The following is a 22340-nucleotide window of genomic DNA, read 5'->3' as shown; positions in this document are numbered from 1 at the left end:
GCTCAGAGCGGCTAACAATAATAAAAGTAACATAGCATTCTAAAATCAATTCATTCTAAAATCATTCAAAATCAAATTAATGGCAACCATTGGGCTAGAGTTCTGTGAGGATTACAGACTGTGCCTTGGCCAAAGGCCTGGTGGAACAGCTCCATCTTGCAGGCCCTGCGGAAAGATGTCAAGTCCTGCAGGGCCCTGGTCTCTTGGGACAGAGCGTTCCACCAAGTCGGGGCCACAGCTGAAAAAGCCCTGGCTCTGGTTGAGGCCAGCCTAACCTCCCTGTGGCCCGGGACCTCCAAGATGTTTTTGTTTGAAGATCGTAAGGTCCTCCGTGGGACATAACCAGGAGAGGCAGTCCGTTAGGTACGAGGGTCCTGGGCCGTATAGGGCTTTAAAGGTTAGCGGAGTCTGTAACCTGAAGCGTATGTATGTACAGGTACCACTGTATTTGTATTATTGAAATTGTAGCATTGGATGGTATATTGTAAAACACTTTGAGGATTTTGGTTTTTTAAAAAATAAATGCAATATGCGCGCGCGCACACACACACACACACACGCACACACTGTATTTTCCATGTATAAGACTAGGGTTTTTTTACCAAAAAATTAGGTTTAAAATTGGGGCTCGTCTTATACACGGGTAGCGCTGAGGGCTGTCTTCTTAATTTGGAGTCCCCCAAAATAAGGGGAGTCTTCTACATGGGAGTGTCTTATACAGTGGTGCCTCAGGTTACAGGCGCTTCAGGTTACAAACTCCGCTAACCCAGAAATATTACCTCGGGTTAAGAACTTTGCTTCATGATGAGAACAGAAATCGTGCGCGGCAGCAGCAGGAGGCCCCATTAGCTAAAGCGGTGCTTCAGGTTAAGAACAGTTTCAGGTTAAGAACGGACCTCCGGAACGAATTAAGTACTTAACCCGAGGTACCACTGTACATGGAAAAATATGGTATATTGTAATAAACAAGCAAACTCAGGTTTTATTTATTTTACATTTTAAATCCCATTGTTTGTCCGAAAGAATTCAGGGTGACGCGTGCAGTTCATGCAAAACCACCCCCAAGTTATCTTCACAACAACCCTGTGAGGTAGGTTAGGAAGAAATATAGCGGGTGCCCCGAGGTCACCCAGTGACTGCTATCTTTTAATATATATCGTTTTCTCATCTCTCCCTCTCTCCCACTGTCTATTTTTCTCTCCACTGCCCCAGGCTGGAGTTCAAGGTAAAGAAAGACGGGTGGGGCCCCTGGGGGGCCGCCGGATCCCGCCAGATCCAGTTCCAGATCTGCCAGGGGGACTTGACTCTCCTGCGCAACAACGGCAAAGTGCTGGTGGTCAGCATCGGGCCTGGCTTGCCCCGCAACGCCCGTGAGTCTGGGGACATTTTGCAGGGGGTGGTGGTGAAGGTTATTGTTCCCTAGAGGAGAGGACCTGTGGAGGGGAGGGAATAGCCATAGACCCTGATCAAGATATTGCTTAATGGATCTAAGTCAACAAGACAGTTCTTTAATTATTTTATTTGTGTCCTTAAATTTCCCCCGAGAACCCCAAAATACATTCTGGAAGCCTGCATTCCCGTACACCCCTCCCCACACACAGTTTATAGCAGTGTGCCTTTGCAAAACACGCTCTTATTAAGTGACCCACCAGAAACCTTTGGAACTGGTATTCCAAATTCGTCATTTCAACCCTGTATCTCCCATTTTGCATTGACGATATTGGAATGTAACGACTGCCGGCTGAAGGTCTTTGAGGGTGTGGATTGCCCTCCGGCAGTGCCGGATTTACGTGTAAGCTAAACAAGCTATAGCTTAGGGCCCCACTCTCTTGGGGTCCCGCAGAAAAAATTAAAGGAAAAACTGGGTGTACATTTCCAATAGAAGATAAATAAATATAAGATAAATAAAACCTACATACAGCAACAGTGTTTTGTGTTGTGTATGGACCTATTAGGTCCACAAATTACCATATAGCATAAATTCAACACAGAAAACAGTGACAATTTGTTGTTGACAAAGGACAGCTGGTAAAGGGCCCCATTACCTTCAGTAGCTTAGGGACTCATCAAACCTGACCTCCGGTGAGCTTTTGAGTCGGACGGCGCTGAGGGCACCTTTAAGGGCTGCTGCCCCATGCTGGGTGGGTTCCCAGGGGATCGTGGCCACCTCCCCTCAGAGAGCTGACGGTGGGACTCCCTGATTTCAGGACCCACCCGGAAAGACACCAGGAAAAGTCGGAGCCTGGGCAGGGGAACCTCGCCTGGCTGGAATGCCCCGAACACAACAGGTAAAAAATGTTTTCCTTCTGGGGGGGGGGGGGTCCTTGCCTAAGATGGAGGTGTAGAGGCAGGATTGGAGGAATTCAATTCCCCCCACACACACACACATGGGCATCCAAGAACATGCGAAGCTACCGGCGATAGGGCTTGGGCTGGGTGTCCTTTTAAGATCCCATTCAGGTTCATCCTGCCCTGTATTGTCTCCTCTTCCAGGGATCAGGCCAGGTGGGGAGGGGGATTCTCCCAGATTCCCACTTGTAGCCTCTTCCCAGCCTTGGCGTGCTGGGTGTCCTGGGTTCGAATTCAGACATCTCCAGATTTTAAAAAGCCCAGGTTAGGAGAGCTGCCTGGATCCCAGAAGGGTTTGTCTCTTCCTGACAACCTCAGGAGAAGACACCTTTATTGCATGTCAAGTTAGGACAGCCCAGGTGAACCTGGCGCTCCCTCCAGATTAGATTAAACGACGGCTTCCATCACTGTCTCTGACCATTGGTCCTGCTGGCTGCCGAGAGCCCCACCAGCATCTGAAGGGCAGCTGTTTGGGGAAGGCTGTGTTACATTTCCGAGCACAATTCAAAGTGTTGGTGCTGACCTTGAAAGCCCTAAACGGCCTCAGTCCAGTATACCTGAAGGAGCGTCTCCACTCCCATCGTTCTGCTCAGACACTGAGGTCCAGCTCCGAGGGCCTTCCGGTGGTTCCCTCATTGTGAGAAGTGAGGTTACAGGGAACCAGGCAGAGGGACTTCTTGGTGGTGGCACCTGCCCTGTGGAACACCCTCCCACCAGATGTCAAAGAGAAAAATAACTACCAAACTTTTAGAAGACATCTAAAGGCAGCCCTCTTTAGGGAAGCTTTTAATGTTTAATAGGTCATTGTATTTTAGTGTTTTGTTGGAAGCCGCGCAGAGTGGCTGGGGAAACCCAGCCAGATGGGCGGGAAATAAATAAATAAATAAATAAATAAATAATAATAATAATAATAATAATAATAATAATATTATTACAAGGGTGCTTTGGCTGTTTGCTGTGAGGATATTCCAGAGCGGATACTCAAGAATTCAGAAAGACAGGGAACAAACTCAGCTCTTAACACCCAAAACATTTGGGGTGAAGGGGGGGTGGTTAAAAAGGCTAGATGGGCGGGGTATAAATAATACAATAATAATAATAATTAATGTGCTCAGGAACTGTGAAGAAGAATCTACCCAAGCCGCTGAGAACTTTGATCTGTGTTTAGTAGCTGTAACTTTCTGCATGTTTTAAAGCATCGTTGTGCATCATTATTGATTTTATTGTTTTGCGAACCGCTTTGATGCTTGTTTACAATCAAGCGGTGTGTGGATTTTATGAAATAACCAACCGGCCAAAGGGCGACCCACGTTCCCCTCGCAAAGAGTCGGGCGTTGACGCTCTCTTACTTATCCCCCCCCCGCAGGGTCAAAGTGGGGCAACCGTAGGGGTGGCAATGCGGGGACCAGGCCCCCCTTCCAGCAGCGCCTTTCCATGACCAGGCAGGTCAGCATGGAGCAGCCCAGTTTGCCCCGCCAGGGGGCCAGCCCCAGAGCGAAAGTCCTGCCGACTCAGCTGAATCTGGATTTCATGAACGTCCCGGACCAAGGCGTGGCTGGGTGAGCGAGCTGAGTAGACGGTCGTTGGACGTCGCACTTTCCTGATGCTAGACTGAGACTTTGCTTCTCTCTTTCTCTCGCACTCTGGATTACAGAACTAAATCTTGCCTTCCTTCTCTGATTTTCATGCTCATTGCCTCCGACTCCTTTGAGCTTTGCCCAGACCATTTGATTGACAGTTTTAAGGTGACCAGTAGGCTGCAAAAAAACACCACCACCCCAAAAGCAGAAAAACATATTGCCTTAAAACTCAGGTCTTTGGCAAGCTCAGCAGTTTGCCACTTTGCCGTGTATCTCAGGTCTTTTCTGTGTGTTTCCTTACTCTCTGGGCCAGGAAAGGAGCCAGCTTGTGGGGACGCGGGTGGCGCTGTGGGTTAAACCACAGAGCCTAGGACTTGCTGATCAGAAGGTCAGCGGTTCGAATCCCCGTGACGGGGTGAGCTCCCGTTACCTTGTCCCTGCTCCTGCCCACCTAGCAGTTCGAAGTGCAAGTAGATAAATAGGTACCGCTCCAGCGGAAAGGTAAACGGCGTTTCCGTGCGCTGCTCTGGTTCGCCAGAAGCGGCTTAGTCATGCTGGCCCCATGACTCGGAAGCTGTATGCCGGCTCCCTCGGCCAGTAAAGTGAGATGAGTGTCGCAACCCCAGTCGGCCACGACTGGACCTGATGGTCAGGGGTCCCTTTACCTTTTAACTTGCATATTTGGTTGTTTTAAGGATTCTCGTTTAGGCCAGGAAACCTGCAGCTGTCCCATAATGGTCACTCACCGTTGGCCATGCTCGCTGAAGGGTCTGAAGGGGGTTGGACTAGATGGGGCCTGATCCAGATTGCCAGGCTGCTCTTAGGTCCTTCTGGAACCTCCAGGTCCAAAGGCAGTCTATCGAGATTCCTAAGTTCCAAAGGACATTTGGCCACTGTGAGGACAAGATGGTGGCCTGATCTGGAAGGCTCTTAATTTCTCAGGAGTTGTCATGCAGACCCATCTGGAGGGCCAAAGGCTCTCCCCGCACCCCAAGAGCTTTGGAGAGGGCCTTCCTTTCTGGCTGAGGTTAGGATGTGGCAGATCATTTTAGCAGAATTAGGTGGGAAAGGAGAGCTTCCCTTTGCTCCAGTCCCGACGCTGACCTCTCTTTTCTCCAGCCTCCAGAGGCGCCTGTCCAAGGAAGCGAAGCCCATCCCAGGAGGAGGCCGGGCCAAGCCCAAGCCCAAACCGAAACCTCAGCCATGCCTCCCCCAGTGCAGGGCCCTGTACGCCTACGACGCCCAAGACACAGACGAGCTCAGCTTCAACGCCAACGAGTTCATTGAAATAATCAAGGAAGGTAAGCTTTTGGCGGTCTTTTCTTGGCGAGGTGCGTGTGTTGAATGGACCCTGTTTCCCTGCCCAACCTTGAGTTCAGTGGCTGTTGTCCATGATAGCTACTGGAGCCTCCAGGTTCAGGGGCAGTCTAGCTCAGAGTCACATCCAAAACGAGATGGCAAATAAGACGGACCCATTATGGCCTGCTCCAGCGAAACCACTCATGTATTTTTTAAATAAGGTCTACCCATTTTTCTTAGACATCTGCAGGGCACCACATTAGCCAGCCCTGGCTTATTCGTTTATTTCAACAATTTGTATGCTACTTAATTGCCAGGAGTTGGTTAGATGACCCTTTGGGTCCCTACATTTCTACGAGTTACAGGTGTTGTACAATGAACTTAATAAATAAGAGAGAAAATCAGAAATGACTTTAAATGCCTGCTGGAAATTTTTTTAAGGTGGCTTTTAAAAGACAGTGGGGGCTGTCTAATCTCAGACAGAAGGTCCACAAAATGTGGCTTCCAGAGTAAGGAATACCTGGTGCCTGGCTGTATCTATCAATTGTAGATGATGACTGCCTACAGTTTCTGTCATCCCTGCCCCTGTGTTAAGTGGAGGTGATGGGAGCTATGGCCCCAAAAACACCTGGAGCTCCCCATGTTCGTAATCTCCGTCGTAAGCTCTCGGAGGCAGGTGGAACCTCTGTGTGCAGGGGCAGTCTAGCAGAGAACCAGGTGCAGCAAGCGGGAGTGTGAATGTTCTGCTTCTGGTGTCCTCTGATCTGCTGGCTCCTTCTGGGAAATTCGGGAGCTGTATGGGACTCTGATCCAGCAGAGCTCTCCCGATATCTGAGCTCCTGACTCTTATTCCGCCTGTTTGCAGACCGTTCCGGCTGGTGGCAGGGCCGCATCCGTGGCAAAGAAGGTTTGTTCCCGTGGAACTACGTGGAGAAAATCTGAGGCGGGCAGACGACTCCCAGCGTTCTCTTCCTAGACTGCCCCCCTCCACCAGCTGCTGTGGACTTTGCAGGCTAGAGAAGGAACTTTGGCCAGCAAAAAGAGCTGCTTCGTGGCTTGGGAGACACCTGCCTTTCTCTGTTCCATTGCACAAGGACAAGGGGGGTGTGTGTTTCTTTTTTATATATAAATGGCTGCCTTTGAAAGCCATGACAATGCCAGCATGGCTGAACTTTGAAATCAAGAACAGGGTGGGAAAGCGCAGGTCTCCCTTTTTACCCCTCCAGTGGAAGGCGTTTTGTCCGTGAAAACGGGCAGGTTTTTGTTTTTAAGCTTCCAAGCAAGAAAGCCTGTTCAGGGGGAGCGGTTTGCACTCTGCATATGCACCATGACCGTACGAGAGTCACAGGAGCTCCCTGCAGAATCCTGCTGAGGCCAAGAAAGCGCTGGCATTTAAGCAGGAGCGGGACCACAGAACCTGCGTGCGAAATAAATTATGTGCATCAGGAACCCTTTTCTGTAAATGGGTTTTATTGGATGAAAATGTGGGTCGCTGAATCCTGCCTAATTTCTCAGCAAAGGCCCTGCCCTACACCCCTGCAGTGCAGTCCCCGTACATTTCCCAAACGGAGGGGGGGTGAGTGTGTGGAATGGGGTGGGGGTGGGGCATTTCATCGGTTCTACTTTGGGAACGAGCAGGTAATCTGGGATTATGAATTCCAAGAAGCTTTGGAGGATAAATTGCGAAAGCTTCTTGGAAAGACACGTTGCCAAAGGGCTCCTGCACCTTTTAACAGCCGAGGAAGGAATTTTCAGCAGGTGTGGCGTGAAGCGGGGAGTGCACAGGCTGGAATTACCTGTTCTGAAAGTGCAGGAATGCCGTCGTGTTTTTGTTCCCATCTGGCTACCTTCGAAGGATCTTAAGAACTGGGAGTTGCAAGGTCTGGAATAGCTTTGTGGTTGCAGTTTGCAGTGCTCAGAGTTGTAGAGAAAGGAAGTCTATGAGTTACATTTATTCGTTTATCTACATTAATGTTTGCTCTCTTTGGCCAAAATGGCTCCCGGGACAGCTTAGGTATGATCCATAAAACCAAGACAGCTATGCGTGAGGGGGGTCTACATGGGACTTCTGTTTTCAGAGGCTGTGTGTGGAGGATCCTGGAGTGTGTGTGTGTCTGCAGTTGCCCTCCTGCCCTGCTGATGGGCACATGACGGGGGTCATGTGTGGCAAACAGGGAAGTGCACTTGATGGAGGTTTGATGTGATCCAGAAAGACTCCTTAAGTGGAAAAAGAAGGGGGGTGCATACTGGGAGCAAATGCCTTCACTGGGACCAGCACTGGGTCACCCCAAATTCACCATCAGATCACGTAGCATGTCCATGGCTACAGCCTGCACCAAAAAAAACCACGCACCCACTGTTTCGTGGGGCCGCAATGGCGCAAAAACGTGGTTACAAAGCACGGATCCACATGGATTCTCAGGATTTTTGCATTGGGCTACCCCAAACTCACCGTCAAACCACATGTCTGTGGCCACAGCATGAACCACAAAAACCATACATCCACTGTTTCGTTCAGAATATTTCTTTTCTTGTTTCCCTCCTCTAAAAACTAGGTGTCTTATGGTCAGGTGCATCTTATGGAGTGAAAAATACAGTAATCGCAGACAAGACAAAATCATGGATTGGAAGGAGCAATGGGGTCCCTCGAGACATTTTGCCCACTAAGACGTCTCTTGGCTCTGTTTTTCCCTTGTTGGAAAATAAAGCCATTAGTTTGAGTGAGCCTTAAATAATAAAAAACTTCCTACCCCGGACAGGAGGACACACTCAGAGGTGACAGGCCCACAAACGGCTCCGCATGTTGGAAGCCCTCCGCAAAGCCCGCTTGGGTGCCACACGGACGTTCTCAGTGAGCCAGGTTTAGCTCCAAATTACACGTTTCCTTTTTGAGACTTCCTTCGACGTCAGGACGGGGTTTATTACTCAGCCGAAGCCACAAAAGATGAGCTGGGTTGGTTCACAGAGGGAAGCAGGTGGTGAGAAGGTATCGTTTTTCAGTCCTGGCCCGTTCGCAGCCGCCCTGGGATGGCGAAGGAGTGTGTTGCCTCTGAACCGCCACTTCCAGATTTGCAAATTTTATTGCTCGCAAATTTTTGCTGAGACGCGGGGACTTTAACGAAAGCTCTTTTGCAAAACTGTAGCTGGCACCACAGCCTCATGGAAAGCAATGACAGGGTATTTCTTTCTTGCCCCCACTCCCTCTGTGGAAGGAAAGGAGCAAAGGTAAAATCAAAGCACCAGGGATTAATTTCAATTAAGACCAGGCCTGGAGAGGGGTTAAACCACTAGAAGTTTTTAATTGCATTATCAGTACAGTGAAAGGAGTTAACCTGAGAGACTTTTTCAGTGACCAATTTTTTTTTAATGTAGCATAATATTCAGTTCACAGTCGTGACCCCCCTGAACCTCCCATGACCCTCCGTAGTTTTTCACCTGCTAGAAAACAAATATACAGAATTCAGAATCTTCTTTTTTGTTTTTTGTTTTTTAAAAAGCCCACAAGATATACCTAAAGGCACTGAAGTGCGTGCAAGGTAAGAAAAGAAAGGGGGGGTTAGGTTTGGAAGTCAATCTTCAATAATTACAAAGCAATCGATTCTCTTCCGTAGCCCCTAAAACGGTAAGAAAATTCTATGAAACATCATTTACACTTTCAGCTATTTTGTTTTAAAAAAAATCTTTTTTCTTTAAATTAAAAGGGGGTGGGGTGGAAGATGAGTTAAGTAGGTGTTTAACAGAGACAAGAAGTTGCCTAAAATAAATGAACACGTTTTACTTAGGAGGAGGAGGAGGAGGAGGAGGAGTGGGACAGGGGGAGAACCATCAGGTGAATAGCTAGGAAGCTGAGTTCGTCATACAAGATTCATGGGAAGGAACTAAACAGTACTGATCTTCCTCCTCCTCCTCACCCTCAATTCTGCTCTGGTGAAACAGCTCGTTTCCAAAAAGCATCCCCACATAATGGTAGAGTGGATATGATTATTTTTTTAAAAGACATTATGAGGACTGCAATCACATAGCTGATGTTACAGAAGTTCTGTAGGGGGAAAAAATGTGAATTTATTGTCTGGCTCCCTCTCCAGCCCTTATGTTGGATCTCCACTGCATTTCCCAAGCTGGACTTGAGGAGGAGACAAATAAGACAGAACAGAATCCCATGTCCCTGCTAGGGTGGAAATCCCACCTCTCAAATCTGCACCCAGCAGGATTGTGCAAAGTACCACTGAACATCTGGGGCTTTGAGCGTGCAGCTGTTGCACCACAGACGACCCACACCCTCTTACTCACTTCGCTAACCACTCAGCCCCTCTTGCTTGGCATGTTTACAAGGAAGTAGGATCCCATATGGGTGCAGGAGGACTGACTTACATGCAGATTCACGAGTGGGGTTGAGACCCATTGCGGAAGGTTGCCAAAACCAGTTCTGGTGCTAAGGGGGGAAAAGGGCATTAAAAGCAGATGGTGGCAGAGAGGGCGAGGGGAGCATTCGAACTCGGATCCGTAGGTCACAACAGCAGAGTGCTCTGCTCATCCTCCCCACAGAATCTACAACTCCACTGCCAAAGGAGGAGGAGGAGGAGATGGGGAGAACCAGATGGAGCCCAGTTCTATGAAGAGCCATCTTTCCTTCTTAAGCAAGTGTGAACACAGTAATGAAAAGCGCCCATTTCTCTGGCCTACGCTCTTGCCTGTGATGCGTTACGGTTGGGATTAAAAAAGTTAAAACAGTCTAAAGATCGGAAGCGTAACTTTCAGCCACCCCACCCTTCTTCTTCTCTGGCTCAGGGATGGGAAGCTGGTGGCCCTCCAGATATTTAGCTATGCAGCTTACTGCCTGAATAGCCCTATGGCCAAGAGGTGACAGAGGCCTAAGGCAGTCAGATGTTGGGAACTACAACTCCCATCAGCCCCCAGCCATCTGGAGGGCGCAAGGTTGGCAAAGGTTGTTTTAGAGCCGTGTTTCCCCAAGTGTGGTACCTGCGCCCCAACAGGGGTATGTGAAAGGGTTTCAAAGGGTACAGAGATTTTTTTTCTTTTACTTTAGCACAGGCTTTTTTTTTAAGCTGCCAAAAAAAAAAAAAAAAAAAACAATTCAAAGATTAAAAACATTATTATTAAAACTACACCCAAATTATCTTCACCCGAGAAGGGGCAAGCCAGGAAAACTAAACTCTCAGGAGGGGAGTGCGGTTATTTTAAGTTTGCGAAACAGTGACTTAGACGGGCCACAGTCAACTTCTCCCTGCTCTAACCATTTGACAACTGAAAAGGGCCTCCATCTTTTCTATTTCTCCAAAACGAATTTAACGGATGTGCAAACTAATATTTTCAGAAACAGGACATTACAACACTCATTACCTTTTTCGTTTTTCTTTTTAGTTAAAAAAAAAAGTGTATGTTAACAGATTTGTTTAAAGGACACACGCTGGGTTAATAAGAATTAGTGACGAGTCAAAGACAAATAAAGAAAATCCAAGTTACTAAAATAATCACTTGTGCACATTATTTTTTTTTAAAAAGAGATCTACGAGACTCCCTTCCATGGTTTCCTTTTAGACAAAGCACAAAAGTACCCCCTCACAAACCTTTACACATGATCTGATTATGGGAGGGTGTTTTTTTTTAAAAGCACAGAACTGCCGCTTTTCAAACCTTTATTGAAATATGAAGCTGGAGGCTCAACGTTTGTTAGAATAAAGAGGCGGCATTGTATGCTGTTTTCTTGGTCACAAAACCTCGGAATGATCATCTACAGAAGGGACTTCAAGTTCGTTCTGGAGGCAGTGGGGTTTTTGAGGTGGAGGGTGAGGGCAGAGACTCAAGATCATGATTAATTGCTAAATCAGCATGATACAGACAAACACCCCATTTGGCAGTGAAGTTTGTCAATACATGATTAACGCAGCCGATCCAACCGCCAGGGGAGGCTGGCATGCCATTAAGTGTCGACAGAGAGGATGGGGAGGTGTGCTATATATTTGCACAAAGGTTTGATTTGTTTGTTTTAAACACGGGTCATTGGCCTTAATCAAGAGATTGACCGGACTGTCCATCGTAAAATTCTCTCCTGGGAGAGCCCCACTGAAATTGGACATGAGCGGTGGAAGAGCACAGGATTGAGGACGGGGTCAAGCGATGCCTTCCTAACCCTTTTGCAATTAAGGGCAGAAATGGGGCACCAGCATTTTATGCAAGGGGGGGGGGGGAGAGAAGTGTGCAACCGTTTGAATCCCCCAGCTGTAGCTGGAAAAGTTACAGCCGTGTCCGTATCCCTCCACCTGGGTAGGTCTGTTGCCACTGAGACATGTATCTGGTCACTACAACTGCCTTTTCGTTTTCTGTTAAGCCATTTTAAGGGGAGGGTGAAGGCAATATTAACCATCCCCCTCTGCCTCCAGTCAACACCTCCCCATAAATGGATTTTCCTGGCCACCAAATATTAGGAAGTTATCGCTGTGGATCCCAGAGCTCAATAAAAGAACACCCACTCCCTGTTTTGAACCTTCTGGAGGTCCCCACCTCCACCCTTCAGCTGACACACAAACACAGAGCCTTATCTGCCTCCTAACCCCCGTTTTCATTCTCTGTTCAACCACTTGGGAAAAGCTGGAAGACGTGGCACATAGTTTGGCAGGTAGGTCTGGGATGCAGGGGGCAATGACTGCTGACCGAATGCCCATTGTAAAAGCGATGGAGAAGCCTCTGCTCTCCCCAAACGCTGCTGGACTCCCAACTCCCAGCAGCCAACATGCCCAGTGCTCAGGGTCGACGGTGGGAGTTGCGAAACTGGCATCCCAGATAAACCCCAATCCCTGGTCTGGATTCTCATCCACACAACACACACTGTGAGCCAAACACCAATAGTGTTGGGGGCTGTGTGTGTTTGCTTTGCTTTTCAAAACTCTGCCCCTTGGAATGGCTTGGAAAGAGTAGCGCTAATGCACGAAAAAAGGAGTCAGTATTACGATCAGGAGGTCGGAGGGGAACGCCGTGCTTCGGAGAGGCAGAAGAATCGACCCATGATTCCGACTGAGAAGGGCAAGGGGAGAACAGAGGCACTAACCTGTAGCTAATTGCGACTTCCCGTCCTGCAGCTGCAAACATGATTAAAAAAAAATGACGACAAAACAGGAAAGGTGAAGCTGAAACGAATCCCTCTTTTTGAGGAGGGAAGAGAGGAACTAAAACCCAGGAAGCTTTTGGAAATCCTGGAGGGGAGGAAAGAGGGTGGTGGAAAGAGCGGGAGGGGGCAAAGTCAGGGGAGGGAGGGTGGCGGTGGCAGCACCAAGGGGGCAACGCAACGGGGTCATGCACTGGGATGGCTTAGTGCCCCTGGGCAGGGAGGAGGAAGAGGAAAGGAAGAAGAGGAGCATCGCGAGGCTTCGCCTGCCTTTTCCAGTGACCAGCAAGCAAAGCCGACGGGAAGTTCTTGCCAGCAAAGGCAAGGCAAGGCAGGCACCCTGCGTACAGCAGCTTTAATCCACTGGGGCTCAGGGTCCTATTCCTCAGCACCACCATCCTTGCCTTCTGCCCCATGGTATAACCCCAAACTGAAGGAGTTAATAAAAAACAGTAACAAGACACCCCACAACCGAGGTTCCAAGCCAACAGCAGAGACAGCTGCTTATAAATAAGGCTCCTTGCCAACCCCCCCTTCACAATCACAGCTTATTAAGAAGTGAGGCATTGGGGGGGTTCACCACTGCTCCCACCCAGACCTCGGGGCGCTGATCAACCTCCGACCGCTGTCCCTGGGTGGCAGAGGGGCAAGGCAGAGCCTCCCGTGCACACGCTCCTGCTCCCCCCCCCCAAACTAGTTCTCTGCCCCCACGTTCTGCCGGGCTTTGATGAAGGCCATTCCGTGGGTGCGGAAGTGAGTCTTGAGGTTGAGCTGGGTGTCGAAGCCCTTGCCGCAGACGGTGCAGGAGAGCTTCCCCTCTTCGGCCGGCGGGGAGCCTTCCTCGGCGTCGCCCCCCCGGGGGCTGGAGCCCCCCGCGTCGCCCGACCCCCGCTTCTTCTTGTGGGTGATGAAGCGGTGGCGGTTGAGGGAGACCTGAGAGGTGAAGCAGAGCCCGCACTCGCGACACTGGTGGGCGCTCTCCCCTGTCCTGTGCTGGGGGATGTGCTCCTGGAAGTCGGCCGCCGAACACGCCACGTAGCCGCACTTGCGGCAGTGGAACTTCCGGTCGCCCCTGGGGGTCTTCGAAGGCGGGGTGGTGCTGTCCGGCTCCTCGCTGCACGAGTCCCCTTCGTCGGAGAGCTTCCGCTTCCGGCCAGACGCCTGTGGGGGGGGGGGGAGTCTTTATTTTTATATATACAGTGGTACCTCGGGTTACATACGCTTCAGGTTACAGACTCCGCTAACCCAGAAATAGTACCTCGGGTTAAGAACTTTGCTTCAGGATGAGAACAGAAATTGTGCTCCGGTGGCACGGCAGCAGCGGGAAGCCCCATTAGCCTAAGCGGTGCTTCAGGTTAAGAACAGTTTCAGGTTAAGAACGGACCTCCAGAATGAATTAATTACTTAACCCAAGGTACTACTGTATACCGTATTTTTCGCTCCATAAGACACACTTTTTTCTTCCTAAAAAGTAAGGGGAAATGTCTCTGCGTCTTATGGAGAGAATGTGTGGTCCCTGGAGCCGAATTGCCCAGGAGCAAAAAGCAGATCATGCTTTTTTTTTTTGAAAGTGGGAAGTGAGTGTTGAAAAAAGCCCCTGATCGTTTGCCGATCAGGGAGAGAAATAAGAGACGCTAGAGATAAAGGAGGCTGCCTGGGAGGGGGGAGGTAAAGACAGCAAACTTGCAAAGGGGGGAAACAGGAAGACTAAAGCAATAAGGAGAAATTAGAAGAAAAGGAGGAGCAAAAAAACTGCTCCAGCTAAGGAAAAGACACTAAGGCAGACAAGAGGGAAGGGAGTGTTGAAAGGAAGCAGCTGATCGATGGGATTGGAAGAGAGATAAGGGATGCTAGTGGAGGCTGCCTGGGAGGGGGGAGGTAAAAGCCCATGGATCCTCAGGATTTTTGCATTGGGTCATCCCAAATTCACCATCAGATCACATGTCTGTGGCCATAGCATTCTTGTTTTCCTCCTCTAAAAACTAGGTGTGTCTTATGGTCAGATGCATCTTATGGAGCGAAAAATACGGTGTGTATATATGCTTGGTGTCTAGCATGCCGTAGGGCTGATCCTGCTAGCCATGCAAGCAAGAATAACATCATGAGCATCTTTGCTTCTCAGCGAATAAAAACCAAGAGGCAGTGGCATGGTTCTAGTCCTCAGGGCTGAGCAAAGGGGTGGCGGGGTAGACCTGGGGAGGTGTGTGGCAAAGATTCTGGACGCAGAGAGGAACTGAACCCTACTGGGCAGTACAATCCTGACCAGGTGCAACAGCAGGGATCATAGAGTTAACTCTGTTGTCAGAATGGCAGCCCATGGTCTGTGTAGCTCAGCACTGCCTGCAGTGAGCGGCAGAGGCTCTCCAGAGTTTCAGACAGGGGGTGTCCCCTGCATGCCAGGCAAGGGCTCAGTCACGGAAGAATCCACCCTCCCTTAAAAGAAAAGCAAGATTCTAGTCCTCATGCAGGGAAATAGCAACATGGGAAGTGGTTCTGCATCGAGTCTGACATCTGCCACCCCCTGTACCTGCGAGTTCCTGGCACCCATGCGGGTGATCAGCACCTCCTGGCTGCGGGTCTCGTCGGTCACCTTGATGCCATGACGCACCTCAATGTGTTTCTCAAGGATGAGGCGGCTGCTGAAAGTCCGCTTGCCTTCCGTGCAGTACCTGGGATAGGAAGAGGAAAGGGGGAGCAGTGAGAAGCCAGTAGAGGCAGTGTCCCGGCCTGGAAAGAGAAGGGAGGTGGGTTTATATCTTGATTTTATTCTGTGAAGCACCCTGAGCCCCTCGGGCATAGTGTGCTATATAAATTCAATAAATAAAAATGAAAATAACAGACAGTTCTGGACAGCGGTGGCTGCATTACAAAGCGCTTCAGAAGTAGGCTGGGAAGAGAGGTGCAAAGCTCAGAGTGCAGACAAGGAGCCTCTGTTCCCCTTAGGAGATCTAGATCTGTAAGTTCATTGGGGCAGGGCCTGGCACTCTCAGCATCATCTCTCACCCCACCGCTGCCCACTGTGTGTTCTGTACTTTTCGTCAGGACTCCTGTGATAAACGTTGCTAAGGGCATTTCACAATTCTGCACAAGTTATGTGTCAGGACTGGTCGTTGTCCTCTTCAGATCACCACAGAAACGCTTCTTGTTCTTTTATGAAACTTTTTATTGCGTATTAACAAAACATTCTTATAAACAGTTCTTAACTCTTCTTCCTCAGAGTCACTTCTTTCAGATACCTTCTGAGCTCTGCTTCTCCATGACCAGCCACTCTCAAAATGACGAAGGCGCATTTCCCTTCGCTTTCCCGCTCTTTTTTCTAACCTCCTGGCTAGAGCTGGCTTGTATCTCCCCTCCTCCGAATCTGAGCTAGAACTGAGCCCTTGCCTTTCCTGGGAACAGACGGTCCCTCCCTGTTGTTCCTCTTGCTCCCTTCTATTAGATTCACTGCTCTCCTCCCCCCCTTGGGGAATGCTTTCTCCCTCTGATAAACTGAAAACCTCTAACTCTTCCCTGACGTTATGGGATTCACCTCGGGGTGCTGAGAAGTCTCAAACTGCTTCCAAAACAAGTTTATTGTCTTCAGGACGTGGTGGGGATATCTCCAACGGCCTCCACTCCACCCCTTCCCTGTGCCATCAACCCTTGATAAAAATTACCTTGAACTCATCTAAAACCTTACCACCAGGGCAGCTGAATCAATTCCACAGAAGCAAACATAAACACATACTGCCTGATTTTACAGCAAGAGGGCGCAACACACCCACGGGAAAGATGGAGCATGTAGACACGGACACACACCACACACACACACTCTACAACCTCGCCAACCAGCCCAGAGGCCAGGAGGATGGGCTCCTTCCATACCGGCAGGGGTAGACACGTTTGATGCCCTCGTGGTTCACGCGGACGTGTCTCCGGAGGCTGGGGTAGGAGCAGAAGGATCTCTCGCACAGGTGGCAGGGGAACTTCTTTACGCACTGTGGGGCGGGGTGGGTGGGCAGGGGAACACAGAGAAGCCACAGAAAGAAACTCGGGTCAAAAGAAGTCCAAACGCCACCACCAGCATCAAAGCCCGACCCCTCAAGTCCTCTAAACCCTCAAGTCCTCTAAACCCAGCATCCACAAGCATAGTATTTTTTGCTGCAATTCTCCCCTCTGCTTCCATCCCGCTCCCTGTAAGCTCTTGGAGGGGCAGAGACCTGCCTCGTACCTGATTCAGTCCAGTGTAAAGGGGAAGAGGAGAGTTGTGACCCTTTTGAGGTATCCCCCAGCCCCTGGCCAAATCCTGTGCGACTGCCATAAAACTTAGGGAACAGGCTGTACTACCAAAATGATTCAGGTTTTAAATGACAATTTTAGGTTATATTTTAGTGATCAAGATTTAATATATATTTTTAACTGCCACTATATCGGAATTGTCTGTTATATCCAACTGCAATTCAATGTATTCCTGTTGTGTTTTACGATTTTCCTGATATTGTAAGTGAGTTGGAACTGGTTAGTGACCGTAACAATAAAATTCTATCCCCAGGCCCCTTCATTTTCCTCCCGTGTCTTTTGAGTTTTAGATTGTAAGCCTCCTCGGGGCAGAGACCTGTTTTTCTGTTCTTAGCATAGCACACAGAGGGGCATGGCATTATAGGAACGAATGAGTTTCCTCGGCCATGAAGTTCTGTCCCTTCTGCCTCGCAGGTGCCACTCAAGGTACTTCTCCCTGGGCCTTTTAAAACCAGAGATGCTGGTGATGGTCTCCCCACCCTTGCTATCATCCTACTGCTGCCCGCGGCTCCTCCCTCACCTTTCCGTGGATCTTCTTCATGTGCAGGACATACTCGTCCCGCTCCGGGAACCAGGAGTGGCAGATCCCGCAGGTGCAGCCGTTGCTCCGGGAGCGCCCTCCGCTCTCTGACTTGCGCTGGAAGCGGCCCCGCTTACTCTTCCGCAGCTCCGGGGAGCTGGGCGGCTCCTCGTCTTCCGAAGAGGACGACGACGACTCCGAGAGCTTGGAGACGGGCGGCGGGGGCTCCTCTTCGGCCGGCTCCTGCTTGGGGGTGAGCGGGGCAGCGACTGGCTTCTTGGCGGGGTCCTCTTTGGGTTTCTGGGGCTGGTGGGTGCTCTGGCGCCGGGAGGGAAGGAGAGGCAAAAGGTTCAGAGAAGGGCAACAAAAACCGCCGAGGGAATGGAGCGGATTCTTCTATGAAGAACAGGGGCAGCTTCTGAGGACTTTTCAGTTTGGAGTCAAGGCGAGTTAAGGGGCGAAAGGATAAGAGATTTATAAAACGATGTGCGGCATAGAGAAAGGCTTTCCTCTCTCTCTCATAACACTAGACCTCAGGAACATCCAGTGAAGCTGAATGTTGGAAGATTCAGGACAGTCAAAAGAAAATAATTCTTCACAGAGCACATAGTTAAAGTCAGGAGGCTGTGATGGCCACTAACGATACGATACAATAATCTTTATTGTCACTGTCCCATACAGAACAACGAAATTGAAAAATCTACATAAGACATTCAAAACCCAACAAACCTGCTATCCCAGCTATCCCAACCTGGTTAGCGCTCTAAAAACTCTGATACCCTATTTTTAAATACAATATACTCCCATACAGACTCCTTACATTGCGTTTAAACCAAAATCGCATTTGGATAGAAACTGTTTCTCAGGCGGCTAGTCCTAGTCTTTATAACCCTGGACCTTCTTCCAGAAGGCAGAGGCTGAAAGAGATCATTTCCGGGGTGCACACTATCCTGCGCGATCTCTGCAGCTTTCTTATGCCACCTGGAAGCGTAGATTTGATCCAAGGTGGGAAGAGTGCACCCAATTATTCTCTCCGCAGTCTTTACAACATGGATGGCTTCGAAAGAGAAGGGTATCAATGGCTACTAGTCATGCTGACTGTTCTCTGCCTCCAAGTTTAGAGACAGCAATCCCAGTTGCTGTAAACTGCAGGAGAGGGGAAGGGGCTCTTGTGCTTGAATCCTATTTGTGGGTTCCCCACAGGCATCTAGTTGGCTGCTGTGAGAACGGGTTGCTGGACTAGACAGGCCACTGGCCTGATCTAGCAGGCTCTTCTTATGAGAAGGCGGCTGAACTGGTCAACATAATTTCTCAGCTTTTTTTCATGGCTGGGCAGCAGGAAAGTGGAGGGGCTCTTTCCATGCAAGGCAGACGCCCTGCCAGCTGCACCCCTTCCCAAAAGTTAAGTAATAATAATAATAATAAATTTTATTTATATCCCGCCCTCCCCAGCCAAAGCCGGGCTCAGAGCGGCTAACATCAAATGTATAAAACATTAACATAAAATCAGACAATCAATTAAAATACATCTTCTCTCTTCTGAGTCTCTCTTCTGAGATCTGAGCAGCTCTTGCTCACTTTTCCAACCTTATCTTTGTAAACACGAGGACCAGCAATTTCCCTCTCTCTTTTTTTGGTGAAAGCTGCAGTGCTTGGGAGCCAGGATTTTGCAGCCAATGGCTGTGAGGATTAGAAGGAATGAAAGCTATGGTTCTCAGGGACCTGAAAACAGCTATCATATTCCTTTTCTGTGCTGTTGCTGTGGTATACTGCAACACACATGCAGTTCCTGCCTAGAGTGCTATTCCCCAGAGCAGAGGTCAGCAAAAAAAAATTGGGCTGGTCCACTGTTGCTCAGACCTTGTGGCAGGCCAGAGAAGTGGTGCGGGGGGGGGGGGGGGCTGGAAGAAGAGGCGAGGGGGGCAAGTTCTCCTCCTCTCCACCTCCAGCCACTGCGCTTACCTTTCCTGGGGCTGCCACCACCACCGCTGCTTCTCGTGAGTAGGCAGAGCGAGCTCATCCGCTCCGCTCTCTGGCCCACAGGAGAACCAGGGCGGCAGTGGCAGAGGAAAGATGAGCAGTGTGGAAGGGCTGGCTCCAGAGAGGGGCTGCTTAAAATGGCACTCAGCCAGCTCAGCCCCGCCCAGCCCCCTTCCTGCTCTAGGCAGGGCAGGGAGAAGCCAGGAGGAGGGAGGGAGGAGTGGCTGCCGCGGTGTGTGTGTGTGTGTGTGGGGAATGGAATGGCACAGGGGGAAAAAGGGGCAGCCCGAACGACCAGAGTCCCCACACCGATCCACTGACAGTCCGTGGACCAGATCCTGAAGGCAATTGGGCCTGATCTGGCCCGTGGGCCTTAGTTTGCTGACCCCTGTCCTAGAGGGATGAAATCATTTCCTTCTCCCTGTTGGATTGATGGCTCATGCTACCCATTCCCAAAGTAAGTGAAACAGCTCCCTCAACCAAAAACAGCCAGAGTGGAACTAGACCAGGTGTGAGGAAACAGGGAGAAATTACCAATTTCCCCTGTCCCCGTCCCCCCCACCGACTCTTCCCCCTTCTGCCCCACAAGGCCACTCACCTTCAGGTGCTCCAGCATCGTACGCTTCTGGGCGAAAAGAAGAGGGCAGTCGGGGCACTTGAAGACGCTGACCCTCTGGTTGAGCAGGTGCTGGTCGAAGTGGGAGGAGAGCAAGGGCTTGTGGGTAAAGACCGTGTCACACATGGCACACTTGAAGATCATCCTGGAGAGGATGAAAGGAAGAGGAGGGCTCTCAGGAAGGAACTGACCTACTCTGTGGCACCAATGTCTAGGCAACACGATGACCATATACATATGTAATAGACAATCTTTATAGAATTCCTTCAAATCATAAAAAGTTCAGAACGAAATCTTTAGTCTCAAAGTCTCTGAAAAACTTTAAATGAAGCGAGGTACCAAACTTTAAAGCGAGGTACCAAACTTTTATGAAGCATTCTATATCCACCCAGAACGCTGATGAAGAATTATACGAAACAGTAGTCAATATCCGGAATTACTGTTCAGTGTTGGACATCATTGTTGAATACACAAAGCTTCGCAGCTTGTCTTCCACCGTACAAAGTTTGGTACCTCGCTTCATTTAAAGATTTTCAGAGACTTTGAGACTAAAGATTTCATTTTGAACTTTTTATGATTTGAAGGAATTCTATAAAGATTGTCTATTACGTATGTATATGGTCGTCGTGTTGCCTATACGTTGTTGACGTTCTCTTTGCAACACAGGGGTTTGTTTGGATACTTATTGCTGCTCTGCGGCACAGCAGGAATCAGCCGGGGTCCAAGACAAAACAAGGACGCAGGAGGCACTTGCTGGGTCAGGCCAGTGACCCCTCTAGTCCTGCATCCTCTCACAGCGGCTGAGCAGATGCCTCTTTTGGGAAACCCACAGGCAGGATTCAAGCAGAAGAGCCCTCTTCCCTCCTGCAGCTTCCAGCAACCGGGATTCAGAAGCATCGCTGCCTCAAACTGGGGAGGCAAACGGGTAGCCTCTTCTCAGTGAATTTGTCTAATCCTGTAGGAGGGAGTTCCATCGTTTTAACTATGCGCTGAAATGAAGCAGTGCTTCCTTTTATCCGTCCTGAATTGGGGTGTGGGACAAGGTGAGGTTCCGGCTGGATGCAAGGCCGGGTTCAGCTGTGCTCTGAGGAAACCCAGAGCTCTGAAGTGGAGAAACTGAAACCGGCAAGCCCTTTTATAGGAGTAGCATCAGGCGCAGCCAAATTGTTAGGGCCACCCGTGCTTCAATATGCTCTTTTGCTCAAAAGGGCCTGGGCTTCTCTAGGAGCCTCCAGCAGAGGGAAGGAGGCTCAGGGCTTGCGCACAACATGGCAAGGACACATGTTTGGCTCAGGGCGCCACAGTCCCCACCAACTCACTGTCTCGGGGTCTGCGTGCCCTTCCTGTTCAGGTTAAAAGTCTTTGCCTCTGTCACCTGATGAAGAAGGGTCTGGATCCTGGTCCCAAACAGGTCGGAGGGGCTGGGGAACGCTTGTTCCTGTGTCTCAGAAGGCCAAGAAGAAGCCTTCCACTATGGGAGAGTTTCATTTTTTGTTTAAACTATTTGTGCTTTCACCCTGCATTTTTACGTTGAGAACTGCCCTGAGATCTTCAGATGAAAGGAGGTACATAAATTTAATTAATAATAACAACAACAACAACAATAATAATATAGACGTGATGGCTCTGCCCTGCCTCTATGGTTGTTTGGTTGTAAGTCACTCTGGGTTGCCTTGGGCAAGATAACGCGACTAACAAATTTAATAAATATTAAATTAAATTAAATTAATGCTTCTGAACACCAACTGCTGCTGTGCTTGGGTCCTGTTTCTGGGCTTCCGATTAGGGCATCTGGTTGGCCACGCTGAGAACAGGATGCTGGACTAGATGGGCCCCTTTCTGGCCTAATCCAGCAGGGGTTTTCTTACAACTTCTTGTGAAGATGATGGGGGTTAAAAGTCCATCATCTGGAGGCCCAAAGGCTCCCTCCCCATGATCAAGCCCTCCTTCCGCTCTAGTCATTTTTTTGACAGACACAGAGGGTTGTGGCCAACTATGTCCCACTCACAGTGGAGACGTGCCCATTAATTTCAGTGGGTCAGCTCCGAGTAGCGCTAGCACTGGACACAACCCAGACAAACACACACACACACACACACACACACACACACACACACACGCCATCTCACTTGGACTGTTGGTTGCTGAAGCCTGGGTGCTGGGTGTAAATATGGGCATGAGCGCTGGGGGCTGACTTGAACGCCATGGGGCAGATGGGGCACTTGTGGAAAACCTCGCAGTGAGACGTCTGGATGTGGGACTTGATGGAGTTCACTCCGCCAAAGACGACCGAGCAGCTCGGGCACCTGAGGACGAGAACCGGGAAGTCTTACTGATCAATACACCTAGCTGCCCATCTCTAAAAACATTCCCTGGGCAGCTTACCAAAACAAAACAATGATTAAAACTGCAACACACGAGAATTAAAATCAACAATAAAGGCGTAAAAGGTTGCAGCCGATGCTCAGAGACGACCCACTGAAATGAATAAATCTAAGACACTGTTATTTATGCATGCCAAATTATATCCATTTTGATTAAACATTACGGTTAACGTAGTAATACTTTTGGGGTGTTACAATGTTTTGAACAGCT

The 22340-nt window shown here is 49.5% G+C and overlaps 2 protein-coding genes across 2 annotated transcripts in view; one reads left to right on the top strand and one right to left on the bottom strand.

Annotated features, from left to right (window-relative positions):
- Nucleotides 1–6677, top strand: part of LOC114586429 (unconventional myosin-Ie-like) — a 51635-nt gene extending 44958 nt beyond the window's left edge. The window contains exons 24-28 of the mRNA XM_028709875.2: nucleotides 1213–1370; nucleotides 2208–2288; nucleotides 3716–3908; nucleotides 5049–5230; nucleotides 6094–6677. Of these exons, the coding sequence (XP_028565708.2) occupies nucleotides 1213–1370; nucleotides 2208–2288; nucleotides 3716–3908; nucleotides 5049–5230; nucleotides 6094–6170 (691 nt within the window). The 3' untranslated portion in view covers nucleotides 6171–6677. The remainder of the gene's footprint in view (nucleotides 1–1212; nucleotides 1371–2207; nucleotides 2289–3715; nucleotides 3909–5048; nucleotides 5231–6093) is intronic.
- Nucleotides 6678–8507: 1830 nt separating this feature from the next.
- Nucleotides 8508–22340, bottom strand: part of ZNF687 (zinc finger protein 687) — a 34898-nt gene continuing 21065 nt past the window's right edge. The window contains exons 4-9 of the mRNA XM_028711008.2: nucleotides 21875–22051; nucleotides 19728–19890; nucleotides 17150–17467; nucleotides 16216–16328; nucleotides 14879–15020; nucleotides 8508–13512 (exon numbers count right to left, since the gene is read on the bottom strand). Coding sequence (XP_028566841.2) covers nucleotides 13045–13512; nucleotides 14879–15020; nucleotides 16216–16328; nucleotides 17150–17467; nucleotides 19728–19890; nucleotides 21875–22051 — 1381 coding nt within the window. The 3' untranslated portion in view covers nucleotides 8508–13044. The remainder of the gene's footprint in view (nucleotides 13513–14878; nucleotides 15021–16215; nucleotides 16329–17149; nucleotides 17468–19727; nucleotides 19891–21874; nucleotides 22052–22340) is intronic.

Source organism: Podarcis muralis, chromosome 16 (genome assembly GCF_964188315.1).
Source record: "Podarcis muralis chromosome 16, rPodMur119.hap1.1, whole genome shotgun sequence".
Lineage (NCBI taxonomy): Eukaryota > Metazoa > Chordata > Lepidosauria > Squamata > Lacertidae > Podarcis > Podarcis muralis.
The sequence above is the reverse complement of the archived record's forward strand: the minus strand, read 5'-3'. Positions and strand labels throughout refer to the sequence as shown.